This window comes from Dreissena polymorpha, chromosome 1 (assembly GCF_020536995.1).
Source record: "Dreissena polymorpha isolate Duluth1 chromosome 1, UMN_Dpol_1.0, whole genome shotgun sequence".
Classification (NCBI taxonomy): Eukaryota; Metazoa; Mollusca; class Bivalvia; order Myida; family Dreissenidae; genus Dreissena; species Dreissena polymorpha.
In genome coordinates, this window is record NC_068355.1 from 76,565,976 (window position 1) to 76,578,732 (window position 12,757).

The 12,757-nt window shown below is 38.2% G+C and overlaps 1 protein-coding gene and 1 pseudogene across 1 annotated transcript; both read left to right on the plus strand.

Annotated features, from left to right (window-relative positions):
• The first annotated feature begins 493 nt into the window (after positions 1-493).
• LOC127831682 (uncharacterized) lies at positions 494-3,766 on the plus strand (annotated as a pseudogene).
• A 276-nt stretch (positions 3,767-4,042) lies between these two features.
• Positions 4,043-5,929, plus strand: LOC127831763 (protein pygopus-like). The gene is made up of 2 exons (XM_052356845.1): positions 4,043-4,171; positions 4,234-5,929. The coding sequence occupies exons 1-2, from the start codon at positions 4,043-4,045 to the stop codon at positions 4,990-4,992; spliced, it is 888 nt and encodes a 295-aa protein (XP_052212805.1). The 3' UTR covers positions 4,993-5,929.
• Positions 5,930-12,757: the final 6,828 nt, after the last annotated feature.

Consider the following 12,757-nt stretch of genomic DNA (forward strand, 5'->3'; position numbering starts at 1 on the left):
GGCCTAACAACTCCAGTAGTGTGGCCCAGTGGGTTCAACAACAGAATCTAAACCTACAGGAGCAGGGTCTGGCTGGAATGAATGACAGGGACCCACGCATGATGATGGGACCCAATAGTAACTTTTCACAGATGATGATGGACGATGGAATGTTTGACCCAGACTTTGGAGGTCCAATGAACAATTTGAACATAATGCAAAACAAAGTCCCTAATGAGAATTTGACTCCTGAACAATTACAACGGAGACAGGAACAGTTGTCAAATTTACGGAAAATCCAGCAGATGTTGTTCCCAGAGCAGCGTGGTCATCAGGGTTATCCCCCCTTGGGTCCAGGCCAGGGGCCGGGTGGTCCAGGGCCTGGAGGGCAGGGCATGATGCCTGGTGACATGGAAATGTTCCACCCCAGCATGATGGGGAAACGTGGCGGCATGATGTCCAGCCTGGAATGATGACCTCACCGCATGGCATGATGGATTCGCGATCGGACATGATGTCACAGGAGCAGTTTCATGATGTCACAGGGTATGTCCCAGTTTGGTCCAGGGCCTCATCCTCAGAGCATGCAGAACATGTCGCCTGCTCAGCGGGAGTGGATAAGACTGCAGCAGGAACACATGGCAGAGAAGCGGGCCCAGCAGCAGTCACGGGGGGCCCATGGGTTCCAACGGCCCTAGCCCGCAGATGGGGCCAGGGCCACCACCACCGTCATACTACAGTTCAATTGCTCAAAAAACAACGGCACGGCTCTGTTGGTATGGGATCTCCTACCTCACCTAATATGAATGGACCTATGGGATCTCCGTCAATGCCACCAGGTACTGTTCTTCATTTACATTGCCAGATTGAACAGTTTATTGTTTTGGTGGTGTATAATTCCCTTTTTATGTCTAGAAACAAGTAGTTGCATGTAAGATCTTCATCTGAAATAATCAAAGTTCATTACTTTACAATGTATAGTTTTCAGATTTATTATGTTTTAGTCTACATCATTAGATAATAATTACCTCTCTTGTTTATGGATAAGCTCTTCTAGTATAATCCTTTTATTAAGCTTTTATAAGCTCAAAAGGATTACTGCACATTATATTTATGCCCCCCTTCAAAGAAGAGGGGGGTATATTGTTTTGCACATGTCGGTTGGTTGGTCCACCAGACGGTTTCCGGATGATTACTCAAGAATGCTTTGGCCTAGGATCATGAAACTTCATAGGTACATTGATCATGACTGGCAGATGGACCCCTATTGATTTTAAGGTCACTAGGTCAAAGGTCAAGGTCACAGTGACTCGAAATAGAAAAATGGTTTCCTGATGATAAATCAAAAATGCTTAGGCCTGGGATCATGAACTTCATAAGTAGATTGATCATGACTGGCAGATGACCCCTATTGATTTTCAGGTCACTAGGTCAAAGGTCAAGGTCACAGTGACTCGAAATAGTAAAATGGTTTCCGGATGATAACTCAAGAATGCTTACGCCTAGGATTATGAAACTTCATAGGTACATTGATCATGACTGGCAGATGACCCCTATTGATTTCAGGTCACTAGGTCAAAGGTCAAGGTCACAGTGACAAAAAATGTATTCACACAATGGCTGCCACTACAACTGACAGCCCATATGGGGGACATGCATGTTTTACAAACAGCCCTTGTTAAACATTTACATTAATACATCAGTTTTCACTTTATTTCCTCTCATAACCAATTCACTTAAAGTTTGTCAGTTTGTTCAAAAAGCATATTCCTGTAAGCAGTTTGTTGTCCCTATTACCAAAGACCTATAAAGACACAAAGATTAAAAACATCCATAGGGACTAATAGAAAGTATAGGAAATTCTCACCGCTAAGATATACATCACGTGACATCAATTGGGCAGTCGCTGATCTCCTTCTGTTATCTGGTAATATCATTCATTATGGCAGTGTGTCTGCACGCTTGATTCCAATAAACAATATTTCATGACTATGCACAATAAAACTGAAAATAAGAAGATAAGCCCCAATATTCAAATGTAAGAACTTTTGTAATGTCCAAAAAAAGTCATTTTCCTTTTTTCGTCACAAAAATCATTATTGCAGGTATCTACAATTCATCTTTAAGAAGTGGGATAAATATCATCAATAACAAAATTAATTTGGCAAGGGATATCAATTCAATGAATTGCTTTGTTTTAAGTCATATAAATTGCTAACCTCATTCTGTAAACATAAGTGCTGTAACTGTTATAATTACTGGAAGTACTTACAAATGTCATGTTCATATGACTCAATAACATTACAAGCTTTTTCCTGTTGTTTCAGACCCTAATGACCCTATGATGTACGGCATTGGTCAAAGAAAGAACTCTTTCTCTGGAATGGATCATTTGGGACCCATGGGGCCAGTCATGGGACCTGTAATGGACCCAATCATGCAACAAGGATCTCCAATGAATCACAGTATGCCTGGGCACATGGGTAACATGCCAAGTTCGCACCCTGGCCCCATGAAAGGCCCTCAGGTGTCGATACAGCGGGCAGGCAACCCAGAACAATTTATACCTGAAATGCCTGCCGCTGTCCCAAATAGTTTCTGCAAGCAAACCACCTCCAAGCTATGCACAGTCCACAAAGAGAAAACGGGACGATATGGAAGAATTGTGTAAAAACTTACAACCAACACCATCACCTCAGCATATAAGTTATCTCAATCAGTTTGATGGTCAGGAACTGACAATAACTAAGCAAATCAACACAGCATATCGTGATACGAACACTAGTGAGTCCCAATCAAATCATTATACTCAGAACAATCAAATGGTGAACTCCCCATTGCATGCTCCGGGATCTAATAAAGGCCCCATGTCCAACTCCAGCCAAACATCTAGTGGCCAGTTGGCCAGTCCGGGTCCAGTTAGTGTAACACAAAATTCAGGACAAGGCCCTGGCCCGGGTCAAATATCGGGAGCAAGCATGCGTCTATCTCACTACGATCCTCAACAACAAGCACCTCAAAATAGCGTAGTATCTCAAACTCGCCAACAACGCCCACCGGAAAATCATCGCTCTCTAATAACATTACTTCTGCAAGTCTGGCCAACTTGGCTAAAGGCGTGGAGAACCTATCCCATCAGATGCAGCAGCATATGATGCAGGGCGGTCCTTTCCACAGCATACAGAGTGCAGGGTCAACAGCAGCAGCAGCAGCAACAACAGCAGCAGCAGCAGTTATCTCAAGGTGGCCAGGGGCAGGTAACCACACAGACATCCCAGCAAGGCAATCAATCATCACAATCCACACCCAAACCCCTCACAAGGCCTCTCATAGTGCGCCCAATGTCAATAACACATTTGTGAACAATAATGTAAACATTAACCAGTTAAACATTCAAAGTGTGAATCACCAAGGCGGAGGAGCTGGAAATAACTATAACCCGAACAGCAGTTGTGCTTCTATGCAAGTGCAGCAAACAAATATGGAACAAAGTATGAATGTTCCAAGTGGTGGCATGGCCAGTATGACACAAGCTGGGAGCATGTCCCAGACCAGTATGACACAAAGTTCAATGAACGCTAGTAACCCTGGTATGATGATGAATGGTAACAAGATGATCCAGACTGGATCTTTGAATATGAAAGATGTCAACTATGGTGGGATGGGTCCACCCTCCGGAATGCATAAACAAATGTCCCCTTTTGCTCAGTCTCAGAACCCTCAACAAGTGCCTACATCGGGACGCCCATGTCTCCCTGTTACCCTGCTAGCTCAATGGGCATGCTAATGTTACAGTACAACAGAAAGCTCCAAACACAATACAGTATCTGCGCTGCTATCCAATCAATATGCTTCCAGAAACCAAATCTATGGGCAAGCCAGACTTGGACTTCATGAGTCAGTTTACAAATTCAGTTGGAAATATGGATAACAAAGTGCCATCATCGCAAAATGCAGTATTTCCCAGGTGGAGGTGGACCAAATAGTCATGGGAGGGTCATGTATGGGGGGCCACCTGGGAGTATGGGGCCTATGGATGGAAGAATGAGTACCTTCTATGGGAATGGGGCCTGGTGGTCCACAAGACCCAAGGTTTGGTGGTCCTTCCATGTCTGATCCACGCATGGATCCTCGTATGGGGCCATCAATGGGTGGGGATCCTAGGATGGGACCTTCAGGGGATCCCAGAATGGTAGGAAGACCCGATGGTAGAATGGGTATGGATATGGGTATGGGCATGGGTTGTGATCCAAGAATGGGACCTGGTGGGATGGGGCCAATGTCAGATCTCAGAATGGGTCCTGGTCAGGGCCCATGATGGGTATGGGTCCAGGGTCCGGTCCAATGGGTCCCATGAGACCAGGCTCCAGGGGAAGTCCTTTCAGCGGGCCTATTGGGCCAGCTGTCCAACAGTCCATGATGATGAGGCGTGCTAGTCCTGATCTGCCCATGGGCAATAATAATAGTCACGAACAAATGCATGCTATGAATATGAACTCAAGTCTTGGTGGTCCAATGTCAGCACTAAGTTCTATGACTGGTAACCCCATGACATCAATGAGCAATATGTCAAATAGTCTCATGAATGACTCCATGTCTATGGGTCCCATGGTTAGTGGTCCTCCAAGTATGGGTTCTTCAATGCCTTATAATAGTCCCCCATACAGTGGAGGTCCAATGGGTAGTCCTATGATGCCTTCAGGTCACTCTGGTTTGCAAGGGCCTCGAATGCATGGACCGAGTATGGGTCAGATGCCTCAGATGTCACGGTCGGGTCCTTTCCCACGACAGCCAAGCCCAGGCATGCGAATGTCTGGCCCAGGAATGGGCCCTGGGGGTCCATTAAGTCCAGGAGCGCCTGGCTATAACAACCAGCAGTACCAGCAATTCCAACAGCAGTTATATGCCCAGGGCAGGCAAAGGCAGATATCCCCAATGGATGGTATGATGGGTCAGCCAGGCGGATATGGGCCCATGGGGCCTGGGATGATGCCCAACATGCATGGAATGTGAACTTGTTGAACTGCATCATACTGTGTCGAGTTCACTACTGTGATTTAGGGGCATCCAAATGTGGAGTAATGTCACAGCTGGCCACAAGTTGTGGAGGATGTTGACAGTGAAAGGTTAATGAATTGTGCACTTCATGAACAGACATACTCAAGGGAAGCTTAAAACATTTTAAGAAGAAAACATTGAAAAGAAAAACATGTTTTAAGAAGAGAAGACGAACAGTACAATTATGGTTGTGAATATATTTTATGTGTACGTATTGCACAATCGATTTAGATGACTAGATGAGATGGCTGCCAAAAAAGTTGACATCGCTCAGTGTTTGTGTACATAAAAGACAGGTGTAGCAAGGGTTACTTCAGAACTGACGCTCAATGTGATTAAAAATTACATACAAATCCATAGACCATGTATTGGGGATAACATATGAGTTGCCATAGTTACCATTTCCTAATTGAATAGGTGATCGCAGTGTGTGTGAATATGCTGTTTACTTTCTAGTGTGTATGTATCCAAAACTAATGAGAACATTATTAATTTAGGAAATATGTTGAAAATGTTTGGGTAGTTTAGATATATGAGTTGATACACAGTGAATTTAAAATGAACATTTAATGCCAGGTCTTGGAAAGTGAACTTACATTAAATTAAATACATGTATGTCGCAAATGTAAGTGATTATGTTTAGATTTCTATAATTCTATTAAAGATGTAATATGATAGTACACTGCTCAATTTGTTAATCAAGTTATTCATTATGACAACAGTGTTTTATTTAGATTCATATTGTAAAAAAAATCTTACCAGTAATTATTTATATTTCGTATTTTAATTTTTTTATTTAAACAATTTAATAAGAGAATCATCAACGGTACCCATCTGATATTAATCAAACATTTTGGCATTTTACCTAAAAATAATATGCAAAATAAGGTTAATGATTTGCGTTCAATAATATTAAGCCCAAAATGTAACTAAGAACTTGATAGGCTTATATATGCTTATCCAACAGTTGACACATTGTTAATCCTCTGCCCCTCTGGTTGGTTAATGTCAGCTTCTGCCCAATATTCTAGGTACAGAACAGGTGATTGACACTTGAGTTCCGCATATACTGGAAGGATTGTTCACAGCTGGTAAAAACATGCAAATTTCAGTATTATTTCTCTTAAGTTGAGTTAAGGTTTTCACTCATGTTTCTGCTGCCTGCTTAATTCTATTATTTCAAGCTTTAAAGTATTGTAGGAATACATGTAGTTTATTATTATAACCCTGGAAGATTAAATGCTAAAAAGTGTGACTGAAACATTATGTAATTTTAGTGGATATACTTTTTATATTGTACTAGTTTATGTACATATGTATTTTTATCATAATATTTGTAAATATTTATAGCATGAATTTACATGTACAGTAATTCATTATTCATGTATTTGTTTGACCATCACAATCACATTTTAATTTCCACTGTTCTTTCAATATTTATGGTCGGTTGTAATAGTAATTTTTATGTGATTTTTATCCATGTTGACTTCTTTTATAGGAAACATTTGCTCTTATATGAATTATTACATTGACCTTAGGTTTCATCATAACCATACAGGAGCCATTCTCTTAAAAGTGCAATAGGCAAAGAAAAATGTGTAGATGTACAATTTATTGATCTTCATCATGATTGTGATTACTTCACTTCTACTGGACGCATGCACTCTTTAGGAAGTGTGTACATTTCTGATGTGAGCCACATCATGTTATTTCTTCTCATTTTTGCCAATGGTCAATGTACAGAACAATATGGTTAGCAGAATACATGAACAAGATTTCAAAAGTTGGTTTCAGCTTGAATGATAGTTTATTTTTGATACGTTTTATATGAATATACATGTATCTCTTTGCAGAGCAAGTGGGTGTTATTGTGTGCTCTTGCACAGTAATTGACTATTATTTATCATCATTTTTCATGTCAACATTTCTCATACAATAAACAAGTTAGAAGTAATTCATGAAAGAATTAAAAGCATTGTTTGTTGTTTGTCCTCATTTCAGTACTAATGGTTGTCTTGTTAAGTGAAAATTTCAGAAACAGATAAGATCCTAGCTAGATAGAACCAAGGTGTCGTGCTGTAAGAAGATTGTTAATACATGTATTCAAACACTATATGACCCTATATTGGTATAACATCTGCGTCTGGATGAAGTTCATCATCATGAACTAGAAATTGCAATCACAGAAATATTTTTTACATAATTGATCAACCTTCGATCTTTGAAACTATACCACTTGGTGTCTAAATTGGAATTCAAATAAGCTCATATATTTTGCCTGTCAATATTAAAACTTGTACAGACATGGCTAGTACGTGCATATACAGCTGTATACGTTTGAGGGCACCTGCATACTGCTATTAGTGCTGAATATCAAATGTTCAGGAACATTTAAACTTCTATGTTTCCATCTAAAAAGGTTAAAAACACATACAAATAATAGATTTTTCTTCAATATCACATTTATTGACAACAAGACATGAAATTGTCTTTGTTCTACATTTTGGTTAAACCATGCTGGAAATAGCAAAAACACGCCAATTCTTTATTATAACAGAGAACCTATCATGTTCACAACTGGTCTTGGCTTTCAGTTTCGGTCTCTTTTTGTGAAAAAGTACAATAGGACTACTTCAATAAGTAGAGAAACTCCTTTAAACTCTTCTTGAAAGTAACATAAAGTTTCAACTGTGTTTATTGCATGTAGTTACAAAAGTAAAAAAGAAAACGTATTTATCATTATGGCAGTAAAACAACTCATTTACATGTACCTCGTTTTTCATACTTTCAATGTATTGCCTTTTAACATTGGTTGCTAAAAACATAATCCCATGCAGTTGTCGCCATGCATGATAGTGTCAGTTTACACAAAAATCGTTGAACCAACCAAAGATCCATCGAATATATGTATTTATAGATTTTTGAACTAATAGGTACATACACATGTCTGTGTATCAATTACAGCGTTTTGCAAATATGATAATGACGCCTTGTAAAAAGTAGACTTAAGTGTTAACAAAATACGTAAATAGATTGATGTGCTGCACTGGAATGGTTTTATGTTAAAAATATTAAAAACTGTGTGTAGGTGCAATATATTAAATGACAATAGCGACTGGAAAGCATAACATTGCGACATCTCAAGAAACACTTTAGCTTTCCTTTAAAAGACCTTGTATAAAGAGAAGGCCATTTTGGTTTGAATCATGGAGTATTTTAAAGCCCCGCTGATAGTCGCACAATGAATAGATGGTAACGTCACTGTGTTATTAATCAAAGCGCTGAAGGAACTGAAATTGTTCGCTATTTCATAATTTAAGACGCAACTCATTTTTCAAAATTAATCGCAAGTTTGAAATGAACACACGCCATTCCAATTTATAAAGAGTGTCATAACGCAAAATAAATACGGGTCGAGATTTGTGTGCACTTTCTATCATCCTATTTATTTTATAGAGATAACTTAGACAAAATAACAACACCATGGCCCATTTTGGACGTTCTGAAAGCATGAAAATGGTAACGGGAACTGAATATAAAGGCAATTTGCAATCACCATCATATTAAATGAATATTGTTGGAATATCGAATACCTATTTCACTAAGAATATAATTTCATGACGAAAATTCCCTATACAAAACTTTTGATTTTTGACACCATATACAAATTCAAAATATACAATAAGATAAATGATGAAAATAAATACAAAATAAATCTGCGAGCAATACTTCAACTCACGAATTAGGTAGTCATAAAGACAGCCCTGTTGACACGTTCTTCGCTGTTAATGCATTACTTGTTACCCTAGCAGTTCACACGATGTCAACAACTCTGACCTTAACATAGGTATAGAGCACTAATGCGTTTTTTCGGCGTAGCTGTTTACCCAGCTTTTCGCCTTAAATGACTTTTACATAACGCCAGCAGACACGGGTGAATATTTTCGAATATTTCATAGGCTGATTCGATATAAAACATCAGAACTTTGGCTACATCACTGTGTCTGTGCTCAGCGCAAAGGATGTAGCACTGTTCAGTGTAAGGAATTCCGGACTATTCTCTGTATGTTCAAACGACACAAATTGTGGCCCAGTTACAATTACGCGTTTAAACCCATCTCGCAGAATTTTAGGGTCAGTACTCGTTCACTACATTGTCCGGGGAATATATAATTGAATATCGATAAACACAGTTTTGCTTTCAAGATGAGTAAACAAACATTACCGAAGTAGATAAGTGTCACGATAAGAGGAAAAATCGTTTAATTATCAAAACACAATGTTTGCCGTACTCGGTCAGCACGTCTGGAAATCGTTCCTTAACGCCTTGATAGGCTGCCCTTGTTTACGAGTTTGCTATTTTGAATTCAATTTTGTATCGAAACGCATGGTTCTAAAATGTGCCATTTACAATTCGCCATGAGATTTTTAATGACCCTCGTCATGCGAAAATGTGTCTTATTCCATATGCGCCCATCATATATATAGCCCATTCAGCCTGCGCATCTCCCAGTCTGGTCAGGAGATACATAATGAGACCATAACACATTGAGTGATTTTATAGCGAGCAGTATCGCCTCTGACCAGACTGCGCTAATGCACATGTTGGGTTTAAGATACGCCGGCCGAAACGCATACGACCCATTTTCGCATGACGCGGCTATGAAAGTGTGATTTAAATGTGTCGAAAGAAAACTACGTTTAAATCAAATATTAACTTACGATATATTCGATAGTGAAGAAATGTACTCGTAATAAGGCATGTTAGGACACATGATGTGCACTCCCGTAGTATAATTTTTATCTACTTACACTAATTTGTGGTTTGACAATAATAACACACAGCTCATGAGGTGAATATGCGACTTACAAGTGAAAAAAACACAGTAGTGAAACTTTTGTTTTCAGTTTATTTATTTGGAAACGTAAATTGCAAACTTTATTTCAAAGTCAGCATTTACGCCGACTACCTTTTTTAAAAGATATTTCTTGTTATATTTAGTAGTTTTTTAATATTCGGTTTTAGCGATTATAAAGCATTTTTGAGGTTGTCTCTAGTATACCTGTAGTAATTGGTGAACTCATGCTCAACGTTTTATAAATTGAAAACTGTGAATATAAACAAGCTTAACCTTCTACTATTGCGTTGTTAGCACCCGTACATACAAAAGATCGCCGCTATCTGTTGAGAACAAAAGAACGTTCCACAGAAATACCAAATTTAACCTCGCTGTAGAAGCATGAAAGAGATTACAAAACAGATAATTATTGTTATATTTACTTGTTTTTTTATATTCGGTTTAAGCGATTATGAAGCATTTTTGTTGTTGTCTATCGTATCCCTGAAGTTACTGTTGAACTCATGATCAACGTTTTATAAATTGAGAATATAAACAAGCGTAACCTTTACATGTACTATTGCTGCAACGTATAATACAAACATTGTTTATTGATACTTTTCTATATACCGGTAAGCTCCGTTGAAAAATATTCCATTTAACACGATATTAACATAATGTTTCCATTTGTGAATAAATATAGTTGGAGAACTCAAACCTCTTGCATAAATTATACAACTCTTTCTCGCACGGATACGGCAGGTGTGGCAGTAACAACATTAGCTGTTCGCTACGCGAACAACTAAAAACTGATGGTAGTCACCATACGGGCAGGTTGGTTTCCTCCGGGTTCTCGAGCTCTCATCATACACACACACACACACACACGCACGCACGCACGCACGCACACGCACGCACACACACACACACACACACACACACACAACAAGACCATATTAAAATTGAAATTCTTTCAATAATAGCTAGAAATTAGCGTCTAGTAAGTTAATTATATGTGAGTGATGGGACACACTGGGAGAGAAAATAGTGCAACTAAATGTTCTGTAATTCTATGTCGACTGTTCAAATGCTTATAATATATATATATATATATATATATATATACCAAGAGAAGACGTGCCATGTACAAGAACAATTACCCTACATTTTCTTAAACAAGAGTGATTGTCCTTTGCTTTTTGTATGATGTAACTTTTCAGGGCCATATCTCAGATACCATACACGTTTTCAACATGAAACTTCATGGGTGTATATATATCAATAAGAAGAATGGCTTTGCACAAAAACCATAACCATACACTTTCTTAAACAAGAGTTATTGCCCTTTGGGTTTTTTTCTATGATGCAACTTTTCAACGTTTGATTTCAGATTTTAACAAGATTTCAACATGAAACTTCATGGGTGTATAGATATAAATGAGGAAAATGCCAATGCATAATACAATTACCCTACACTTATTTTTTTAGGATGACCGGATATGCCAGCCTAAGACCAGACAATCAGACAAAGATGAAACAAATTTGTGCAGAATAATCTTTTGCCTTTTGTTTTCTAGAATCGTCAATCAAAACATTGTGCTTTCGGTTTAAAAAGGTTTTATCAAGTTTTTGCTTTGAGCATTTTTCCTCAACATAGACACAATTTGCACAGTGTTTTTTGCGAGGTACTCGATTTTATGTGCATACGTGAGACATATTTCCCTACATGTTTTTTGCCTTTAACAGGAAAAACTTTGAGCAAAACGTATGTACCGGTGATGATAAAAGCTCAAAGCATGCAATAAGAACTAGTGGAATAAGACCGAAAATCGCCTTCCGTCATTCCTGACATCTGGACGTCCGGAATTACACACTTCGATTTTGGGGTCATATTTGTGAAACTTTTAGCTGTTTTGGACATAATTGGTGGATTTTCATTAAATAAAAGGTGTTTTATCATAGATGGACGCTTCCTGCTGGCAACAACAATGACATATGTGTGCATTGTTTGATCTTTCATGCTGTTGCATTGCGTTATTCAATACACATGTGAAATCATCGTTGGATACCTTTTCTATTATATATATATATATATATATCAGGGTTCGCCAAAACTTGAAAAATCTGTCAGTCATATGGACTGACAGACTTGACATTTTTGTCAGTCCGAATCAGTTTCTGTCAGTCCCACTGTCCGACTAAACTATAACAGCAAAACACAACAAAAGAGAGTACCTATTAGGTGTTAATTGGTTTTGATCAAATTAAAATACAATAAAAACGTGTCCAAAGTCGATATAATGAAACAATTATTATATTAATAATAAGCCACATATAAACCAAAGGCATGTCAAACTGTTTTTAGCCTCCACAGCTCTACAAATCCGTGTTCTTGAAAAGTTAGGATGACATCCAATCAAGCTTGACATAATTGCACACACCCATTCACACTACTTTGGATTACTTCAATTTCTGTTTATTAGCCAATTTCCCAAGTTCTAAAACAACACCTATTGTTAAAATATTTTCTCTTAGCTGAGGTGGTTAATTGCCAGGTTCAATTAAATTAAAGTCTTTCACACCTATTACTTGATAGAAAGGCCCATGATAATTACCACCATCCATTATTGTTGTCTGAACACAAAACATAATGCTACAATCTATCAACAACAAATTAACACATGTCCGAATTTTAAATTATCAGAAATTTAGTACATTGGGTGGAAAAACTTCGTTTGATTTCAGAAATTGTTGGTATGTCAATTAAAAAATATCCTTCTCAGAACAATGTAATAATGAAACTATTTAACAGAAATGCTCACAAATGCCTGTTGAAACAAGTTTTCATGCGTTTTTTGTTGTGGAGAAATTAAATGGAACAA